Below are 21,491 nucleotides of genomic sequence, written 5' to 3'. Positions count from 1 at the left end.
AATAGAAGAACAGGGAGCCCTGCAACAGATGTCATGGCCCCCACTGAGCCCCTCACTGAACATCGAGTCAGTCTGAGATTACATAAAGAGACAGAAGCAATTGAGACAGACTAAATAGATAGAAGAACTGTGGTGAATTCTCCAAGAAGCTTGAAACATCCTATCTGCCAACCAAGAAAAACTGTGTCCAGGTGTACCTAGGAGAATTGGGGCTGTTTTAAAGGCAAAGGTGGTCACACCGAATATTGATTTAGCTTTTTATGTTTACTGGACTTTGTATGACATTAAGTGATAAATGAAAACTATTTGTCATTATTTTTGAAAACATCCTCACTATGCAACATTTTTCACAAGTGCCTATAACTTTTGCACAGTACTGGTTACACACACACACACACACACACACATTAAGAACAATTTAGTACAAAAGTCTAAGTATACTTAAAACAAGATAAATTACTTGTTAAGCCAAAAAAAAAAAAAAAAAATCAGTTAACATAAAACATCTTAAAGAATATATATACCAATCAGCCACAACATTAAAACCACCTGCCTAATATTGTGCAGGTCCCCCTCATGCCTCCAAAACAGCACCAACCCGCATCTCAGAATAGCATTCGGAGATGATGTTCTTCTCACCACAATTGTACAGAGTGGTTATCTGAGTTACCGGAGACTTTGTCAGTTCAAACCAGTCTGGCCATTCTCTGTTGACCTCTCTCATCAACAAGGTGTTTCCGTCCACAGAACTGCCGCTCACTGGATGTTTTTTGTTTTTGGCACCATTCTGAGTAAATTCTAGACACTGTTGTGTGTGAAAATCCCAGAAATACTCAAACCAGCCCATCTGGCACCAACAATCATCCATGTGATTATCTAATCAGCCAATCGTGTGGCAGCAGTGCAGTGCATAAAATCATGCAGATACAGGTCAGGAGCTTCAGTTAATATTCACATCAACCATCAGAATGGGGAAAAAATGTGATCTCAGTGATTTGGACTTTGGCATGATTGTTGATGCCAGACAGGCTGGTTAAGAGTATTAATATATTTTGCTCATTATATATATATATATTAAGAGAATTCCAGTACAAAAGTCTAAACATTCTTACAAGATAAATTTATTTGTAAAGCAATAAAAGCAAAATCAGTTAACATAATACATTTTAAAGAATACGGTGTATCTTGAATTTAGAAAATGTTAAGAAAATAGAACAATATTATATAATTTTATATATAAAGTTAAGTATTATCTATATGTTTGTGTGTGTGTGTGTGGGGGGGGGGGGGGGTTATATTTATATTTGTTAATATATATTGAGTTAAATATATTAATATATTTTGTCCATTATATTTATTGTTTTAAGAAAATTATATATAAATGAATAAAATTTGACATCAGAACAACTTGTGAAGTCAGGATCATGGTTTGCAAAGGCTTTAGTGTTAGCTTTATTCTAATGATTAATATCGCATTAATATAAAGAATATCACTAATGAAATATAATAATTGATGCAAACATGTTTTAACTGGGCAGAGTACATAAGTTTCAACCAGTGATCTCAAATTTATAAACTCTGTTTCAATACATTTTAGGACAGTGAGAGTTTATATACTTCTCAATGGTCTTCTGCACTAACAGAGGAAATCATATTTAAAACGGGTTAGTGTAGGCCAGTGAACTTGATGAAACTAGAAAAGGAGGAATGTGGTGAGTTTTGTTTCTGATCATGTAACCATACTGTGTCTTATGTGTGATATGTGTCTGAATCTAACAGTCTGTGCTCATGCAGAAAAGAAGATCTCCATCAAGGCTCCTACAGAGTGCATACGGTAAAAAACAGTAAGCGGCTGACACACATTCACCAGCACAAACCAGGCAGAAAACCCATAGAACTGCTTCCCGATTCCATTCTCGAATTGCAGGTGAGCGCCAAATGCTGCAATCACCCAGAGCTGCACACACACACAACGCTAGATCACATCAGCAGGTTAATTTACATGTATTTGAAGGGTGATTTGGTTGTTGTCTTAAAGGGGTCATATCAAACATATATTACGTAACATTATATTTTTATCACTGAGGTCCAATTACAATCTTAGCAAAGCTGTTTTTTGTTTTGTTTTTTCCAATAACACCAGTCATAATTTAGTTTTCATTATAATGTTCCGCCCATTCCCGTCTGAAATGAGTAACAGTGCTTTGCTGTAGTTTTTAACTTCTCCAGCCTTCAATAACAGCCACTTTTTAAAGCTACAATACATTGTGTCAGATTCATAAAACAATCTGTGCTGAAATGTGCCACTCAAACTAAAATGTTCAAAATATTTTCAGTGGCTGGTTTCTTATATAGCCTGTGTTATTTTACATAATTCTGATTCAAAGTACTGGCCAGTATCAGCCAATCACTGCCAACCATGTTAAAATAAAATTATACATTATAAATTCTGAATCTATGTACTGATTATCATTGTCCCATGTGTGCCAAGCATGTTGAGTGATCCAAACATCATCTGCGGCCTGAAACTGAATTTCTGGTTATATATTAGAAGTGAATGCTCTTGGATGCGTAAGGAAGCTATAGGCTGCTCCCTTGCTCCCTATTTAGTGAATGGCTTAACCTCCAATGTGCTGTCTGTCTCCTCTGCTCTCAGAACAGTTTAAAATGCACCTTATTTTCATCCTAACTCCATATAAAGCCTCTGAAAGCAACATTTTTCAGCTTTAGGATGAACCCATTCATTCTCATTGTGGTAACACAGATTAAATATAGAATTCCTAATGAAAATGGTAGGTATTTTAATGGTAGGTTAAGGAAATAATAGTCTCAGTCATTCTTTTTATGCAACCTGGTGTCATAGAATCACGTTACTATACCTACATTTTTGCAAATATGATTTTTACATGGCTAGTTGTACGCTCGTTGAAATTAACTCTAGATGCGCTACAACAATGACATTTATTCACATTCACACATTACGAGTAAAACGGCAGATTATCAGTTCATAAACACTTACTTTTCACCCTGTTCCTCACACTATGCTATCTTATGTCATTTAAACACTTTTACTGTAGTGCATGACTTGTTTTAACATTTGCATTACATAACATTTACAAGCTTGTTCGAGTGTGATCGTATTGTGCGGTAGCTCGACTGATAGAGCGTTGCACTTGTGATGTAACTTGTGACTCGGGGGACAAGTCCTGAAGAGCACGCAAGTGGACACGTGAGCCCATAGTGTCATAGAAGCACCACAAAATGGCATGGTTGTGTTTTTAATCTCACATTTTCTTTTTTTCTGACACTATCGGTTAGGTTTAGGGTAGGGAGGTCGGTTTTGTTGATTTAAACTCAATAGAGCATTCATTTTAAAAACCTCATCTGTTTGGGAGAACATTTAACTCGCTTTTAGTGCCACACTGTGGACATTTCACCTCAGAACTGCCGCGACACTTGAAATGAACCACGTATTCTATCATTCTGCAAAAATGTTGCCAGTCACGTAAGCAGGCTGCATTTCTGGACACTGAATTTGCAGCTTAGTTTCAATAATTGGACGTTTTTGGACTGGGAAGTTATAGTATATTTTCGAATTACATTGGATTTGGTTCCTAATGATATGACCCCTTTATCAACAACACAATGCAATTGACACACAAACATAATGAAAGAAGTTTCTTCATTCTCTCTGTGATGATCTTTCAGTTCTCACCATGATGTTAGACAGGATAAGGAAAGCACTGATCTCCCGAATAACCGTCTTGTTCCAGTCACGAGTGTCATGGCATTTCTGTTGGCAAGTAGGCGGGGCAGGTGGGTCAGTCCCTCCCCCTCGAATAACATGCTCCTTCTCCTTATGAATACATTAATTATAGCTTATAATGTGTTAAATGCTTGTAAAACACTAAATATTTTTAGTGTATAAAACCAACCTTATAGATGACATTGTTTTCTCCAGTCTGCACATTTGTGGTGTGTGTATGAGCGTGTGTATTCAGTCCCTGGATAATAAAAATGTTCTGCACCAAGAGCTCCAACAGACTGAGAATGGAGAAGGACAAATCCAGCTTTCCCATGATGCTGCTGAATCCCTGAAACATTCCCGCAGCTAGAGATAAGTACGACAGAGAGATCTGGCCCAGTGCTGTGCCCATCAGCAACACCACATCTAGACTTCGGGTGGGATTTTCATCAAAGGGTTGTTCCAATGCATGTACTGCATCACCCCTGTGCCCGTTACCCATCTTCTGAGTTCTCTGTAGTAATGTTCCTGCTACAGAGCATAGCACTATGATGGGAAGTAGACCCAAGTGAAAGCCGTAGAATATCACAGATACAGTGTTGCTTTGGGTTTGTTGACCAACCCACATCTGGTACAGCACTAACACAGTGCCACCCGTTAGCAGCACCAGTAAACCCAGTACAGGCCCCAGCAGTATCATGCCATGGAACACCGACTGCAGCGAGATCTTCTGTTCTTGGTGTCCATCCATCACCCGGCGGCCCACGTTCTTCCACATTACGTACAGCATACAGCTAGCTAACAGACTGAACTCCATGTTAAATGGGTAAAAAACTTCATAACCTTTCCGCAGAGCCACACACCCAGGCTTAGCAGCACACTGGCAGAGAGTGATGTTGTCCCAACCTAAAACAGTATATATATCATTTAGGTCATCTGATGCTTAGAGTCATAGAAAACTAATACAGTGAAATGCAAGTGTGGTAGATTGAGGACAGTCTATACACTTACAAAAAAAGGACCAGGTTATAATTGATTCCGATTGGTCAATCACGGCATTCTGCGGTCAAATATTTTTTATTAGGGCTTGCATTCAAACACAGCAGGACGGAGCACAATTCCGAATGCAGGAATCTCAAGACGTTCATTTAACTTGACCCAGAGTTCTAAAAGCACTGTGTTTATAACATAAGGCAACCAAAGTGAGCTGTTTCAAAAGCATCCATCTGATGCATGTGTACATCAACAAGTCCTCAGAAAGCCCTTATAATAAATCTATCTCGGACAGATTGTAAAATTGAGTTGCAAAATGGACTGCTGTGAACAGTAGACCAATGATAGGCTTATGTTCAATAATATGGAAATAATATATTGACTCCTAAAGCTACAGTACTTTTTGTATAGTCTTATCAGTGCTTTACTCGTTTGCCACAATAAAAGCATGATGGCTGAAGGTGCCATCCGTTGTTCCTGGTAGGCTACTCCTGGTAAGCCTAACCAAATGGTTAGGATTAGGGTGGGGGCGGGGTTAGGTCATCTGCTGCCTGCCAGGAACAAAGTGTACAATGGGCCAGTAATAGCAAGAAGGCATTCTCATCTTGTGCTGTTGCTTGTCTCAAGCAAGCCTGAGTGTGGATTGTTCTCTGTACAGTTGCGCGTTGCCAAATTCCAATACAGCTGGAGTTGTGCTTACTGCCCCCTCCTGAAAACAGGTGGTACTTCAAGCTTGAATTGCTCCGATGGAAGGAATATTTCTTAATAGGGTCTGGGAACATGACTACTTGCGTTAATTTTTTTTAACGCATTATTTTTTTTATACAGTTAATTGCACTATTCATAAATAAATTATTAATTATATATTGAATTATTGTTATTTGAGGGCCTTTCTCAGCAAATATTTATATATGTGATTAATTGCGTTTAATTCGATCAATTAATCGGCATATCATGTAATTCATTCAATTAAAAATGTAAACGATTGACAGCCTTAATTTTTATGTAATGACTGCTAAACTGCATAATTGACTGTTTCCAAGACAACTACTTTCCTAAATAGCTGCGCTAGTTTCATGCCTCTAAAAATCACTCCACCAGGGACTTGGCCACAAGGGTGGCAGCTGCCACCCTAAAAATGAGCTTTGCCACCCCAACTTGTGCTCAGCTCGCTTATTGGAGACGCTGATGTAAACACAGAGACGGTGTTGTGCATGGTCACAGAGTCTTTCTAACAGATCCTTGGCAAGGGGAATGTTCTAGAAAAAGATTGCTTTAGCAACTATGTAATTGTGGGGGGCTCAAATATTATTGTACCTGTGTTTGTGTTATTGATGTCTGCGTTCTGTCTTTCCATCTCTATTTCCGCATGAATGGAATCATCTGTTACTGCACCGAACCACAGTAACACGTTTGTGCTTAAAATCACCATGAGCCCAGATCTAAATAAAAAATTACATTCAAGCTGTAATTTTAAAATAAAATGCGTACATTTAAATCAAAGTGTTCTTAACACTTTGCCCTGTCACTTTGAACAGAGCTGTGGTGTGGTAACAGGACAGATGTGTGTACCTGGTGAGGATCTTGTGTTTGTGAACGCAGTCTTTGGAATGAGCCCAAAGTAAATACACCTGTAATGAGAGAGATCAGTCACAGAGATATGAACAGATCACCTTACCTAATACACACACAGTTTATTAAAGCCCAGTAGAATGAAACAACAACACACTGGTCTGAAAGAAACTAAACACCAACTCATTACACAGATTTGTATTATTTAGAATCAAATAACCCGTTCTGTGTGTGCAGGTCATGCTGAGGTCACAAGAAGGGTTTTGCTCTGTTTAGATATCATTAGTGTAATATTTGTTGTGTATTGTGTTTCCCACCTGCAGGGAGATGAATGGAGCTTCCACGAAAGTGAATATGACTTTATATATTGGACGACACCAGCTCATGAGTATGTAGTATCCCATCTTGAACATACACAACAACAGACTGCACCCTGCAAACAGCAACAGGACCGCTGGTGCACAAACACACAATCACACACATACAGAGATGGTTAGAGTGACAGATGTTTCTGCATTATAGCAACTGAAAACAATGACTGGTCATTTGCTCTTTATTTCATTACACCTTTATTTAATCAGGCAAATCTCATTATTGATATTGGCAACGGCCATTAAAAACCATACTGATCGACCAGTACATCAAACCAGCTACCATGTACCAAAAACAAGCTCTACCACCTTCGGTGACTATGACCTGGTTTTTCTTGCAGGGATGAAAGGCAGTATTGGGTTGAGTAGATTTAACATAATTGATATTAAAGCTTCCTTCTCAAAAATAACAGGTCAGTGTAGTTAAAACCGAGAGGTCATGTACCGCACGTATAAGTTCCCACACCTTTTGACCAATTAATTTCCAGTCATTTGTGATTACAGTATAAGAATTTTAAAGATAATTTTATAGAGACTACACTAACAAAGAGCAATTTCTAGCCACTGAAATTTTTTATAGCTGAGTATTACTAAAAAAATTAATTACACTCAAAAAATAATTTTAAGATTTACGCAATTCAATTTCAGAACAAAATTCCACCAGATTAAGGGGCCGTTTACATGACAACATTTTCAACTAAAAACTGAAAACTTTTTATGCGTTTTGGCTGTTCGTTTACACGACAACGGCATTTGGGAGCCTTAAAACGGGTTTCAAAGTGCACGTTTTTGAAAAACGATGCCGCTATCGTCTCCGTGTAAACATACAAAAACGAATTTGTGAAAACTATGACGTCATGCGCACGCGTATTACGTGTTCAGTTTATAGGCATGTGCGCGAGACATTCAAAACTACAGTGGCGGACTACAGGACTGTGTTTGTGCTGCTCAAGATTTTGAGTTTACTGACGCTTCTCCAGCAAAGTGTAGATTTAGTACATCACTACTACGACCAGCGATCGCCATCTTCATTGTTTGTATTCACCGCTCTGTGGAAGAATGCTTATGTGCGCAGGCGCGTAGTGTTTCTTTACAAAGTGACATCGCCAACTACTGGCCTGGCATGCATAATACAGCGTTTTTAGTCGTTTTCGCGGATCCGTGTGAACGGGATCATTTTGACAACGTCGTCGGCTGTACGCGAAACTTTTCAAAAACGCAAAGGAAAAACCTTTTCCGTTTTTAGTTGAAAACGTTGTCGTGTAAACGTACCCTAAAATGAGTCATCTTTTCACTTTTATTAATTGAATTTTGTTACACATTACACAATTCAATTTGATGAAATTTTATTGTGAAATTGAAATGCGTAATTCTTAAAAAACAGGCTAAAATATTATTTTGAGTGTATAGTCAAAATATACATTTCAGATGTTATTAATTTCCATGACTTTTCCAGGCTTGGAAATCGCAATTTTATATTTCCCTTAAATTTTCAGGTTTTCCATGACTGTTGGAACTCATAAACTCAAAAAGAAAATAATTTTAAGATTTACACATTTCAATTTTATAACAGTTTTTCAACAAATTCAATTTAGTAATCTTTAATAAAAAATTAATAAATGAATAGGTACAAATTACGGTTTATTAATTTAATTTTGTTAAACATTACACAATTCAATTTGAATTTTTATTAAATTGAAATACGTAAATCTTAAAAATAGGCTAAAATATATATTTTTGAGTGTTCCCTCAAGAAAATAATTTTAAGATTTACACATTTCAAGAACAATAATAACAATTATAACAAAATTCCATCAAATTAAATAGAGTAATCTGTAAGAAAATAATATAAAAACGAAATATTTGAGGTTTTATTCATTTAATTTTGTTAAACATTACACAATTCAATTTGATGGAATTTTGTTATGAAATTGAAATGTGTAAATCTTAAAAATAGGCTAAAATATTTTTTGAGTGTATAGTCAAAATATAAATTCCATATGTTATTAATTTCTATGACTTTTCCAGGCTCAAAATTCACAAATTTTAATGTCCCTGAAATTTCCAGGATTTCCATGACTGTTGGAACTCATAAACTCAAACATTTATTTTAAGATTTACGCATTTCAATTTTCTAATAAAAAACATCCAAATCAATTGTTATCTTTTATACAATTCATTTTGATGGAATTTTGTAATGAAATTTAAATGTGTAAACCTTAAAAATAGGCTCAAATATTTTTTGAGTGTAGCTATTACCTTTGACCGTGGCGCCCCCTGCATGATGGTCAGTATAAGGGGTGATTCCCGGTTGCCTACATGCCCCAGTCAGGTACCACAACATCCACAACATACTCAGTCCCATCAGCATCAACATGAACACCTCAGTCTGCATGAGCTCCAAAGGATTGAAGGCACTTCCTACCACCAGAGCAGCACCAAAGAGCACTAAATTCAGTCCCAGCAGTCCAGAGATCAGTCCATTTCCACTGGGACCCCAGGGCATAACAGGACCCAAACCATCTATAGCATCAACAGATGCTGGTTTCTGATCACACTCCAAATCAGTAGTACCCTCCACAGGTCCAGGAGAACTGCTCATTTTAGAAGTTCCGACCATCACAACATCCACAGATCTTGCCAGGTGTTGACCTACTCACTCTCTTCAAACCCAAGTGGTGTGTGTGTGGTCAGTTTTCTGCCAGGCCATCATATAGCACGCCTCATAGACTGGGTGTGTCATTGTGCTCAGTGTGAGCTAAGTAAGTTACATTTACATTGTTTACATTTAGAATGTACATTTACATTTCTTTAGACCACTAACCCTAAACAGACATCTTTATTGTCTCATGACATTTATAAACATGATTTTTGTTCTCTCTCTCTATCTAAATAATGATGGCATCAAAGTAACGCCAGTGTGTTGGGAGACCGGGGCTAGTTGTCACTAAGGATGTTTTCTCAAGGGCTACTTTCTAGCTGTAGTTGTGTATGCTGGACTTAAATTGGAATAGTTTATTTTTATTTATTTTTATTCTGTCGTTAAAACTAAATGACCAAAGTCGCATTTTTACTATAGCTACTGGGTAAACTTGTGAACACAATCAAACCACAGTGGCATACATTATGGCAAGAGTCCATTATATAGTGAAGGTAAAGATTTTAAACAAAAGGCAAGTTGTCACGAGTTTTATATGTTGTAACTTTATAAAATGCATTAACTTGTTATCTGTTGGCCAAAACAATGGTTTGATATTTTTGTATATTATCCTTTTCCATTTTTGCTGTTTTGTGGATTCCTTTTGTATATTGTTGGCTTGTTTGGTTTATAATTGCTTTTACTGTTTAAAGGAATATTCCTTCCTAGGCTCAGTCGACAGCATTTGTGGCATAATGTTGATTGCCAGAAAAAAATATTGAACTTGTACCTTAGTTAAAAAAAAATATATATATAAGCAAAAATCTGGATTTCAGCAAGGCACTTACAATGGAAGTGAATGGGGCCAGTCCATAAAAATTAAAATACTCAATGTTTCAAAAGTATAGCCACAAGATGTAAACTTTATACGTGTTAATGTGATTTTAGTGTGAGAAAATCACTTACTAACCATATGTGTGTAAAGTTATACCCAAAATTACAACTTCGTTGTCATGACGTTGCAATGGCAGTAAACCCTATAAGCAATTTTTATCACAATAAAATCATGTCTTGTGGCTATATTTTTAAAACAGTGTGTATTTATATGTTAATGGACTGGTCCCATTTACTTCCACTGTAAGTACCTTTCTGTAGCTGCGATTAAAAAAAATCAATTAATAAATAAATAAAAACGAGAGAAGTTGAAAATATTGTTTTCTTGGTAATTAATAATTTGCCACAATACTTAAAAAGCTTAACTTGTATTGAACCCGGAATGGGCCTATTCCTTTAAAAAGAGTTTGCTGGAAAAGACATTACATAGCTTATAATAGCTACTTTTCAGTACAGATTGGTTGTGGAAGATATTTTTATTATTAGCCTATTATTATTCATATATTTTTAATTATATACTTAAGATAGTGTTTCATATTTCAAACAATGGTTTCAATAAACACCAGGTTCACATTGTGACAATTTACCCCAGACGGTGTGACAACATGCCCCTATCCTTTTCTGCTGAGTAACAAAGGTGGAAATGTAACTTTTTGTTAAGGTATTTGTGTCTACACAGAAAGTGACTTTCAAAAATAAACTAGCAAAAAATATTCACTAGAGTAAAAAGTGTGACAACTAGCCCCGGTGTACTCTGTTGTGTTTTATGATAAGTTATATCATCCTATCAGTGTTTATCACTATTTTAATACGTGATTTAACAGCTTTCGACTAAATTACATCTACCTGAAGCTGTCTCGTATGTCTCAGGTGTGCGCTGAGGAGAAGTGGGCGTGGCCATTCCAGGACGCCTCCTCTAGCAACCGCTGGAGCGTGCTTGCAGTTCCACGCGCGGATACGCTGGAAGAGCACGTGAAATCCGTGTTTCTACTGGTTTGCCAGTGCGATGCACGCCAAATGAACATCTTTGAGTCGGGATAAAGGCTTCAGCCGCCGCCATGAACGAAAAATACCACCGGGCGGCTCGGGACGGTTACCTGGACCTCCTGAAAGAGGCCACGCGCAAAGATCTGAACGCACCTGATGAAGATGGGATGACGCCGACGCTTTGGGCCGCGCACCACGGCAACCTGGATGCGCTCAGACTGGTGATGGGAAGAGGGTGAGTGATAAACAACTTACTTTATGCTTAAATAACTTATTTTGCCCATGCACACTCATGCATTGTGCAATAAAGAAATCCTCGCATGCAAGTTTTGTTGCATTTAAGTAGTTATTAAAACCTGTCATTATGGTATGCACAAGAAAATATGAAATTTGTTTTTTTACAGAAGCTAAAAACAGAGAAAACGAAAATATTTTTTGGAATTGCCTTTATTGTGCAATCTCGAACAAATTATTATTATTATATTATTTTTAAATGAGTGAGAAAATGCAACTATATTGCTTTTTTTGCTTATATATATTGTTTTCAATAATTCAGATGACATGCAACTCTCACACATCTAGTTATGTGACTTTTAGAAGTATACAGTTTCATTACCATGATGGCTGTGTTCTCCTGTATCCGTGAGGGATGATATCTGCACTCAGATAATTCAGTCCCCCATTCATCTACTCAGTGATGGATATCTGAATTATTTCATTTGCATATTTACTGCACCAGACTAATTAAAATAAAGGTCACTCAGGAGAATGAGTGATGAGTGATGCTTTTTTTGTGGTCCTGCTTTTGGATAGACTTACTACTGGTTAAAATACCATTCTCAATAAATAATGGATTCTTCTGGCAGTTGTATGAAGGCATGTTGGTATATACTTAGATATATATTTAGATACGCCACTCTTTTCCATACAGCGACAGTTCATAGTTACCAGGGTCTGTCAAGCTCCAAAATTGAACTAAAAACACCATAATAGCATCATAAAAGTAGTTAATATGATGCATGCTCCATATTCCAAGTATTTAGAAGTCTTATGATAGCTTTGTGTGAGGGGCAGACCCAAATATAAGTCTTTTCTGCTGAAGCATGTGTTACCGTTCAGAATTGATAAATGGCTTTTATATGATATAGCCTACTTTTATGGTGCTTTTTAGGATCTTGAAATATGTGGTCATCCATGAACTGTTGTTGAATGGAGAAGAGCTACTAAAATCCTAAGTTTGTGTCCCACAGAAAGAATTATACAGTATAGATGTTTGGAACAACATGAGATTAGAGTGAATAATAATTTACTTATAATTTACTCAGGGGTGAGTGAACATTATTTTTTATTTAATGTGTGGGAAGGGTGAACTATTCTATTAAGGAACTGGGTTCAGGAGAGAGCAGTAGCATTGCATAATGAAGTCGTTAGGCAATTACATCCAAATAACCTGCGTCTTATCTCAGGACAAGTTTAATAATGGAAGCTAAATGTTCTGCTCTGTGAACACCCTCACTGTTCACTAATTAGTGTTCTGCATCAGTCCCTTCCAGACTGGAGACCAGAAACCAGATCTGTTACTAAAACGAGGAGTCAGCTACATTTTCTCTTCATAATTCATAAAGCGTGTTTTCTGAAGAGTGATCAAATTGATTTGAGATGTATAGTCTGAGCTTCTGTTTGTATGGCATGGCTTAACCTGTAGACTTTCAGTGCTGTTTTTGGTTTTAAACATGGTGAAATATGTTAGTCCACGTTAAACATCATTTGCAACCAATTTTACTTTTGCAATGTGGGGACAAGGAACAGGGTTTTGGGAGGGAAACCGCCGTACCTACCACAGCTTCATGATAAAATGGAAAAAATGGAAAATGACTTAATGAAAATAGTCAACTAAGCTCAAAACTGTTTTTGCAACAAAATAGGCAAAATATCTGATTATCAAAACTTAAATAAATGTCTTGCATCAGATTATAATTAACAGAACGTGTATCTCCGAGCTGCTGAATGCTTTTACATTTCATATGCTGTCAATCACATACACTGACGGCCAAAAGTTTGGAATAATGTACAGATTTTGCTCTTATGGAAAGAAATTGGTACTTTTATTCACCAAAGTGGCATTCGACTGATCACAATGTATAGTCAGGACATTAATAACGTGAAACATTACTATTACAATATGAAAAAAATGTTCAGAAAATCCTCCATGTGCAGCAATGACAGCTCTGCAGATCCTTGTTATTCTAGCTGTCAGTTTGTCCAGATACTCAGGTGACATTTCACCCCACACTTCCTGTAGCACTTGCCATAGATGTGACTGTCTTGTCGGGCACTTCTCACGCACCTTACAGTCTAGCTGATCCCACAAAAGCTCAATGGGGTTAAGATCCATAACACTCTTTTCCAATTATCTGTTGTCCAATGTCTGTGTTTCTTTGCCCACTCTAACCTTTTCTTTTTGTTTTTCTGTTTCAAAAGTGTCTTTTCCTTTGCAATTCTTCCCATAAGGCCTGCACCCCTGAGTCTTCTCTTTACTGTTGTACATGAAACTGGTGTTGAGCGGGTAGAATTCAATGAAGCTGTCAGCTGAGGACATGTGAGGCGTCTATTTCTCAAACTAGAGACTCTGATGTACTTATCCTCTTGTTTAGTTGTACATCTGGTCTTCCACACCTCTTTCTGTCCTTGTTAGAGTCAGTTGTTCTTTGTCTTTGAAGACTGTAGTGTACACCTTTGTATGAAATCTTCAGTTTTTTGGCAATTTCAAGCATCGTGTAGCCTTCATTCCTCAAAACAATGATTGACTGATGAGTTTCTAGAGAAAGCTGTTTCTTGTTTGCCATTTTTGACCTAATATTGACCTTAAGACATGCCAGTCTATTGCATACTGTGGCAACTCAAAGACAAACACAAAGACAATGTTAAGCTTCATTTAATGAAACAAATATCTTTCAACTGTGTTTGATATAATGGCAAGTGATTTTCTAGAACCAAATAATCAATTTAGCATGATTACTCAAGGATAAGGTGTTGGAGTGATGGCTGCTGTCTAGATTTGATCTAAAATGACTTTTTTCAAATAGTGATAGTGCTGTTTTTTTACATCAGTAATGTCCTGACTATACTTTGTGATCAGTTGAATGCCACTTTAGTGAATTAAAGTACCAATTTCCTTCCAAACGTTTGGCCGCCAGTGTTTAAATTATTGCCCTTTTGTTGCGAAGTCCCGCCCATTTGAGAGCACGACCAATCATCATATAGAAAAGCCAGATTCCAGTTGGGACAAAACATGCATTGATTGAAAGCCCAATGTCCAGTTGGCAATCAGGTGCAGATCCAGTGTCCCATAGACTCGCAGAGAAGCACAGCGTCCTGCCGGAACTCAAGATGACATGTTTAGAGCCTCTCGTCTAATCAACATCGATCTTTACTCCTCCCAAAACTAATGGTACTGGCATCTGCCATGGACTTCCATTGAGGCACAGCTTCACTGGGGCTCTATGGGTCGTGCGTCCGCTGTCTTTTATGAACATTTATGCAGAAAAAAAAAAAACTGATTGTAGTAACAGCGTGATAGTATTGAAGCCAGATAAAATAGTCCAAAAATAAAAGAGGTTAGTCTGACTTTATATCTCACAACTGTGAGAAATAAAGTTGCAATTGTGAGTTTTTTTCACACAATTGCGAGTTTCTCATAATTTCTATGTTATTTCTCACAATTTCGGGAAATTATATATTATTTCTCAGAATTTCGGGAAATGATACGTATATTAAAGTAATAGATTTTTATCACTATTACAACCTTATTTCTCGCAGTGTTTACTTTATATCTTACGATTTCAACTATTTCTTATTTCCTTTTTTTCCCCGCAACTGCGTGATAACTTTACATATCGCAATTACAAATTTATATCACACAATTGCGTCTTAATTTTCTCAGAATTGCTAGTTATAAAGTCGCCATTGTGAAAAATAAATCAGAATTGCCCTTTTTTATATTTTTATTCCAGGGCGGGATCAAGGCACCATACAATAGTGATGCGAGATATTTTACACGTTTATTCACTAGAATATTGAAATGCACAGAGTAAAATGTAACTTACACTGTATAGATTATTTGTACATATATTAAAATATTAAACTTGTCATTGTCGCGTTCTTATGAAGTTTTAGAGAAATCTGTGCTTACGGTGTAGTGTTCAAGCAATCGCCACTGCCAGACAGACAGAAAGATGTTAATGTTGCAGTTAAAGGTCGACATGATGGATTATGTCTTCTCCTGTACGCCGCCTCATGTTTCTCAGGCAGTTGACATTTTATTAAGTGTTCTGAATGTCAGCACAAATACACATGAGAGCATTTCACATTTTTGATCTCTGAACCATTTCAGTCTTGTTACACCTGGGTATTTTTTGTTTGAGTCACCCATCTAGCAACATTGGCCCGACCAATGGTGTGATTTTGGGGCAGTCTGCATAAAAGGTGTGTGCACGTGTGTTACAGTTGGTAAGTTGAGCTCCAAAGTGTCATGTTACATATTCAGATCAACACCTCACCTCAGCAATTAAAGCTTGATGTACCACCTGTTTTCAGCAGGGGGCAGTAAGCGAAACACTAGCTGTAAAGGCAACAAACCACACTCAGACTTGAACAAGATGAGGATGCATTCTTGCATTCAAACACAGCTGGACGGAATGCATTTCTGAATGCAGGGATCTCGAGAGGTGTTTTTCTATGTTTCAAACTACGTTTAACTCGACCCAGCATCCTAAAAACACTGTTAATGACGTGACGCAACCAAAGTGAGACACTCCGAAAGCGTCCGTCTGACACGTGTTCATTGATGCATCCTTTGAAAAGCTATTATAATAAATCTATCTCAGACAGATTGAAGAATTAAATTGCAAAATGGATTGCTGTGTAGGCCAGTGGTAGACTTATGTTCATTAATGTAGAAATAAACAATATATTGCCTTCAAAAGCCACTTTTTATATTGTCTTTTCAATGCTTTATGCGTCTGCCACAATAATGTAATGCATTTCAATAATCTGAATTATTATATTTATAATATCTTCTATATTTATGATTAAGTATAACAATTTATAATTATTTCATTATTATATATTCAATTATTCTTATTTAAAAGGGGTTTCTGAGCAAGTACTAATATATGCGATTAATTGCGATTAATTTGATTAATCGGCATATCATGTAATTAGTTCGATTAAAAAGGTTACCCAATTGACAACCCTAATATTTATACACATTCTATATTTGACCATGTCAACCATGTATACAAAGAATGGTTGACCGATCGTTTTCTATATATTTTTTTTAATTCAAATGTAAACATTTATGCTGAGAATTGTCTTGTTTTTATAAATATTTATTCTGAATTTACTACCTTACTGAATTTTTTTTTTTTTCAAACCAGCCTTTGCTTGAAAAACATTTAAATAAAATAAAAATAGCCTGACCAATCTGGGATATCAGCTAAGCACACAAATTATGAAAAAAAAGTGAAATATATATATATACACAGTACTGTGCAAAAGTTTTAGGCACTTGTGAAAAATGTTGCATAGTGAGGATGTCTTCAAAAATAATGACATAAATAGTTTTCATTTATCAGTTAACATCATACAAAGTCCAGTAAACATATAAAAAGCTAAATCAATATTTGGTGTGCCCACCTTTGCCTTTAAAACAGCACAATTCTCCTAGATACACCTGGACACAGTTTTTCTTGGTTGTTGGCAGATAGGATGTTCCAAGCTTCTTGGAGAATTCACCACAGTTCTTCTATCTATTTAGACTGTCTCAATTGCTTCTGTCTCTTCTGGCTTTGTGGGGGCCATGACATCTGTTGCAGGGCTCCCTGTTCTTCTATTCTAGTCTAACATTTATATTTCCAATTGACACACTAAAGCTGAAGATATAAATAACCATCTTAAGACAAATGCTTTTGTGAAACATCTTATGTGCCTAAGACTTTTGCACAATAGTGTATATATAAATTGACTAAGCTGTTGGTTGCGTTTGGAACTGACACAAGAGCTAATGCTGTTAATCAGCCAAGCAGCCAATGGCAGTAATCTCACAATGGTAAAATATCGGACGATTTATTGGTCAGTCTGATATATCATCCATAAGAGAATCGCACATTCTAACAATAATTTCACTGTTGTTTTTCTGTAATCCTGTCACAGTGGAGATCCAGATAAATGTGATATTTGGGGAAACACCCCTCTTCACCTGGCAGCAACTAACGGACATCTCAACTGTCTGTCATTTCTGGTGTCGTTTGGCACCAACGTGTGGTGCTTGGACAATGATTACCACACGCCATTGGACATGGCAGCCACAAGGGGTCACATGGACTGTGTGCGGTATCTGGACTCTATCGCTGCCAAACAAATCACCATTAATCCAAAACTGGTGAGCAAACTAAAGGACCGCGCCTTCCATAACGCAGAGAGACGCATTAAGAACTGTGAAAAACTTCAGCGCAAGCACCACGAGCGCATGGAGAAGCATTTCCTGAGAGAATCTCTAGCGATGGACACGTCAGATATGAGTTACAGCAGTTTCAGCAACACCCTGAGTCGCAAGATCCCTCAGTTCAACAACCTCGATTCCAATATGACCTACTCACAGGTACACACAAAGATACATTATATAAGCACAGATTACACTCAATAAAAAGCCTTTGTCTAATTTCCATATTGACCTAACGGTACAAGTAAATTACCAGTGAATATTATATAACATTCCTCGTTATTTTTTTATTTTGTCGTCCAGTTATCTCACATGGTGGTATGGCATCGTGGTTAAAGATATATTTTGGGTAAACGTACAGTACAGCTGAAGCACTATTACCACACAGAAAATCATTAATTCATTCAGTGGAACCCTGTGGGACATTTTGACCCAAATTAGTAAAAATTAGAAATGTGAAATTCATGAAATGTTTTTAAGACACTGTTTCAAGTTAAAAAGAATTTTAACCTTTAAAAACATGTCTCAAGACTTCTATTTGTTGTACTGCGTTGTAGTAGAATATGTTCTGTCTGAAGAGTACATCAAGACGTTTTTGCTTGTAATGTATTGGCCAAGCATTCATGTTTGTGTTTGCATACTTGCATAAACTAAGTTTCTTTTTAACTAAAACATTTGCTTAATGTCTGCTTATTTCAAAATGTGAATGTGGGGATTCCTAAAGAGGCTGTGCTAATAAGCTATTTTGGCCTAACCAGTTTGTATGAGGTGTGAAGTATATCAAAGAATATGATATGTAGCACTTATCACACTAATGATAGACTGCTCCTGGCAGGCAACGCTTCAGTCCACGGCTAGAGGTAGAACCAAGATTCAACGATGCCTTGAGAAGAAGAAACAAGGTGAAGGAACGTTCAAGATTTCCAGAGACGGGCGAAGGAGTGTCCACTCGCTCTCTGGTCTTCAGCTGGGCAATGACGTCATGTTCTTGAAGCAGGGTACTTATGTCAGCCCACGTCAACAGTCCAGTCCACGTCTCAACATCCGTAACATGTTCTCGGGTAAACAGGACATCAATACGGATGAAGATGACGATGAGATAGACACTGTTTCCCGGGCACTCAGTGACCCGGGTCTATATGATGCCGCATACTCTGAAATTAGTATGGACTCGGGTCGGGACTCTCTGTTCAACCGTCCGGGTCTTGGCACCATGGTATTCCGTCGGAATTATGTGACTGACGGGCTTTCCCAAATGAGACGGTATGAGGGCAGCGTGGTGGGCAGTGAGCCAGTGGGACGGGCCCAGAACGTCCGATTACGAGGGAGATTGCCGTTACGATCACCCAGTCTAGATGAAGTCAGCATTGGGAGCTCGTTGAGTCTACAGGAGAGGAACTTACAGGTACAAAATGTTTGTCTAAGATGATTGCATGGCTGCATGCTTGAATTTATGCACCTCAGAGTAAAATTTGTTTTGGTGAAACAGTCCACATACTTTTAGCCATCTAGTGTAAGTTATAGGAATCTGTTGATCTGAATCTGTTAGTGTAAATGTGCACATCTGAATCAGTGTGAATCTGTTTGTGTGACTGTACTAATCGGAATGAGTCAGTGTGAATCTATTGATCTGAATCTATTTATGAAAATATGCTGATCTGAATCAATGTGAATCTGTTGATCTTAATCTGTTAGTGTAAATGTTCTGATCTGAATCATTCAGTGTGTAAACTGTTGATCTGAATCTGTTAGTGTAAATGTTCTGATCTGAATCTGTTAGTGTAAATGTTCTGATCTTAATCAGTGTGAATCTGTTGATCTTAATCTGTTAGTGTAAATGTTCTGATCTTAATCAGTGTGAATCTGTTGATCTGAATCTGTTAGTGTAAATGTTCTGATCTGAATCTGTTAGTGTAAATGTTCTGATCTTAATCAGTGTGAATCTGTTGATCTGAATCTGTTAGTGTAAATGTATTGATCTGAATCTATTTATGTAAATGTTCTGATCTGAATCAGTGTGAATCTGTTGATCTAAATCTGTTAGTGTAAATGTGCAAATTTGAATTAGTCAGTGTGAATCTTTTGATCTGAAGCTGTAAGTGTACAAATGCTCATCTGAATCATTTAGTGTGAATCTGTTGATCTGAATCTGTTAGTGTAAATATGCTGATCTGAATCAGGTGTGAATCTGTTGATCTGAATCTGTTAGTGTAAATGTGCACATCTGAATCAGTGTGAATCTGTTTGTGTGACTACTAATCGGAATGAGTCAGTGTGAATCTATTGATCTGAATCTATTTATGAAAATGTGCTGATCTGAATCAATGTGAATCTGTTGATCTTAATCTGTTAGTGTTAATGTTCTGATCTGAATCATTCAGTGTGTAAACTGTTGATCTGAATCTGTTAGTGTAAATGTTCTGATCTGAATCAGTGTGAATCTGTTGATCTAAATCTGTTAGTGTAAATGTGCAAATTTGAATTAGTCAGTGTGAATCTTTTGATCCGAAGCTGTAAGTGTACAAATGCTCATCTGAATCATTTAGTGTGAATCTGTTGATCTGAATCTATTTATGTAAATATGCTGATCTGAATCGGTGTGAATCTGTTGATCTGAATCTGTTAGTGTAAATGTGCTGATCTGAATCAGTGTTAATCTGTTGATCAGAGTCTGTTAGTGTAAATGTGCATATCTGAATCAATCAGTGTGAATCTGTTGATCTGATGCTATTTATGTAAATGTGCTGATCTGAATCAATCTAAATCTGGGAAAGTCAATTAATGAAGATGTTTCTCTTGTTGTTGTTGTTGTCCTGTAGGAATTGCCGTGGGAGGAAGGTGACCTGGGTCTGGAGGAGGAGGATGATGAGCTACAGCCTTCGGCTCCTCTGGAAGTGTTTCTGGTATCTCAAGGATTGAGCGACTTCCTCTCCATCTTCAACCGAGAGCAGATGGACCTGGAAGCATTGCTGTTGTGCTCGGAGCAGGACCTCATTAGCATTCACATCCCTCTCGGGCCACGCAAAAAACTAATGGATGCCTGCAGCAGACGCAACCGTGTGCTGGATGAAGCTGATGGCATGCAGGACACTATGCTGTGAATGAGTGTGTGTGGCTTTGTTTCAAAACCTAGTGAGCTGCCTTGCTGTCTACTGCCTACATAGGCAGCTACCTTCTAAAGGCTAGGATATATCTTGTGGATGGTCGAGCACTCAGCCTTTCAAAGTTTACTCTTTTTGCTCACTATGACTGCTTTGACGTATTCTTTTGCGACAGTCAACGCCAGGCGCATTGCCCAACAACGTCTACAAACGCAGACTGTCCATAAATTATGCAGCCTACCTTTTTGAACAGGGGCACCCTTTATGTAAGTGGAGCACTATGATACCTTAAAATGCTGCCTATGTAGACAACTCACTATGTTTTGGATTAGAGTGTGCATGAGTGAGAGCATATTATTGTTCGCCCAATCATGTACTGAAATGAAAATGACTGTAAATGACCCTGAGAAAAAGCACAGCTACGCCCTTCTGTGGCTGGGAGGAAAACTACAGCTCTTCAAACACTCATCCCTTTCTGCATACACTTGAGGATAAATATTCTCATGCAGATTCAAGGTATGATTCACACAAACTCTGTCTAACTGAATAGTTTTCAGCTTGAGTTTCAACACAGACATTGCCATCCTAGAGTGAACAAGAAACTACAACAAGGACTGTCTGTCTTGTTGAACTGATGCTGTATTTTTAGGTCTTGGGTGAAGTAGTGTAATCTTTGATTCCACTCCAA

The 21,491-nt window shown here is 37.4% G+C and overlaps 2 protein-coding genes across 2 annotated transcripts in view; one reads left to right on the top strand and one right to left on the bottom strand.

Moving 5' to 3' along the window:
* Window positions 1–1,665: 1,665 nt before the first annotated feature.
* On the bottom strand, window positions 1,666–9,283 carry LOC127426789 (proton channel OTOP3-like). The gene is made up of 7 exons (XM_051673825.1): window positions 8,941–9,283; window positions 6,628–6,764; window positions 6,311–6,369; window positions 6,056–6,180; window positions 3,936–4,651; window positions 3,716–3,856; window positions 1,666–1,957 (listed from the first exon to the last, which is right to left on the bottom strand). Exons 1-7 carry the CDS (start codon window positions 9,281–9,283, stop codon window positions 1,787–1,789), a joined length of 1,692 nt encoding a protein of 563 aa, XP_051529785.1. The 3' UTR covers window positions 1,666–1,786.
* Window positions 9,284–11,271: 1,988 nt separating this feature from the next.
* LOC127427198 (pre-mRNA splicing regulator USH1G-like) overlaps window positions 11,272–21,491 on the top strand; it is a 10,545-nt gene continuing 325 nt past the window's right edge. The window contains exons 1-4 of the mRNA XM_051674667.1: window positions 11,272–11,435; window positions 17,414–17,861; window positions 18,538–19,107; window positions 20,522–21,491. The exon at window positions 20,522–21,491 is cut by the window's right edge and continues 325 nt beyond it. Coding sequence (XP_051530627.1) covers window positions 11,272–11,435; window positions 17,414–17,861; window positions 18,538–19,107; window positions 20,522–20,803 — 1,464 coding nt within the window. The 3' untranslated portion in view covers window positions 20,804–21,491. The remainder of the gene's footprint in view (window positions 11,436–17,413; window positions 17,862–18,537; window positions 19,108–20,521) is intronic.

The sequence above is a fragment of the Myxocyprinus asiaticus genome, chromosome 36, assembly GCF_019703515.2.
Source record: "Myxocyprinus asiaticus isolate MX2 ecotype Aquarium Trade chromosome 36, UBuf_Myxa_2, whole genome shotgun sequence".
NCBI classification, from domain to species: Eukaryota; Metazoa; Chordata; class Actinopteri; order Cypriniformes; family Catostomidae; genus Myxocyprinus; species Myxocyprinus asiaticus.
Note: the sequence above shows the minus strand (reverse complement) of the source record. Positions and strands in the feature narration are given on the sequence as shown.

Bases quoted from the DNA above. Each gene is read 5' to 3' on its own strand.
- LOC127426789 (XM_051673825.1), bottom strand. From the start codon at position 9,283: ATGAGCAGTTCTCCTGGACCTGTGGAGGGTACTACTGATTTGGAGTGT. The intron at 4,652-6,055 runs GTACAATAATAT...ATACTGTTTTAG, and splicing joins CATCAATAACACAAACACAG to GTTGGGACAACATCACTCTC. The intron at 1,958-3,715 runs GTGAGAACTGAA...GTGTGTGTGCAG, and splicing joins TTATCCTGTCTAACATCATG to CTCTGGGTGATTGCAGCATT.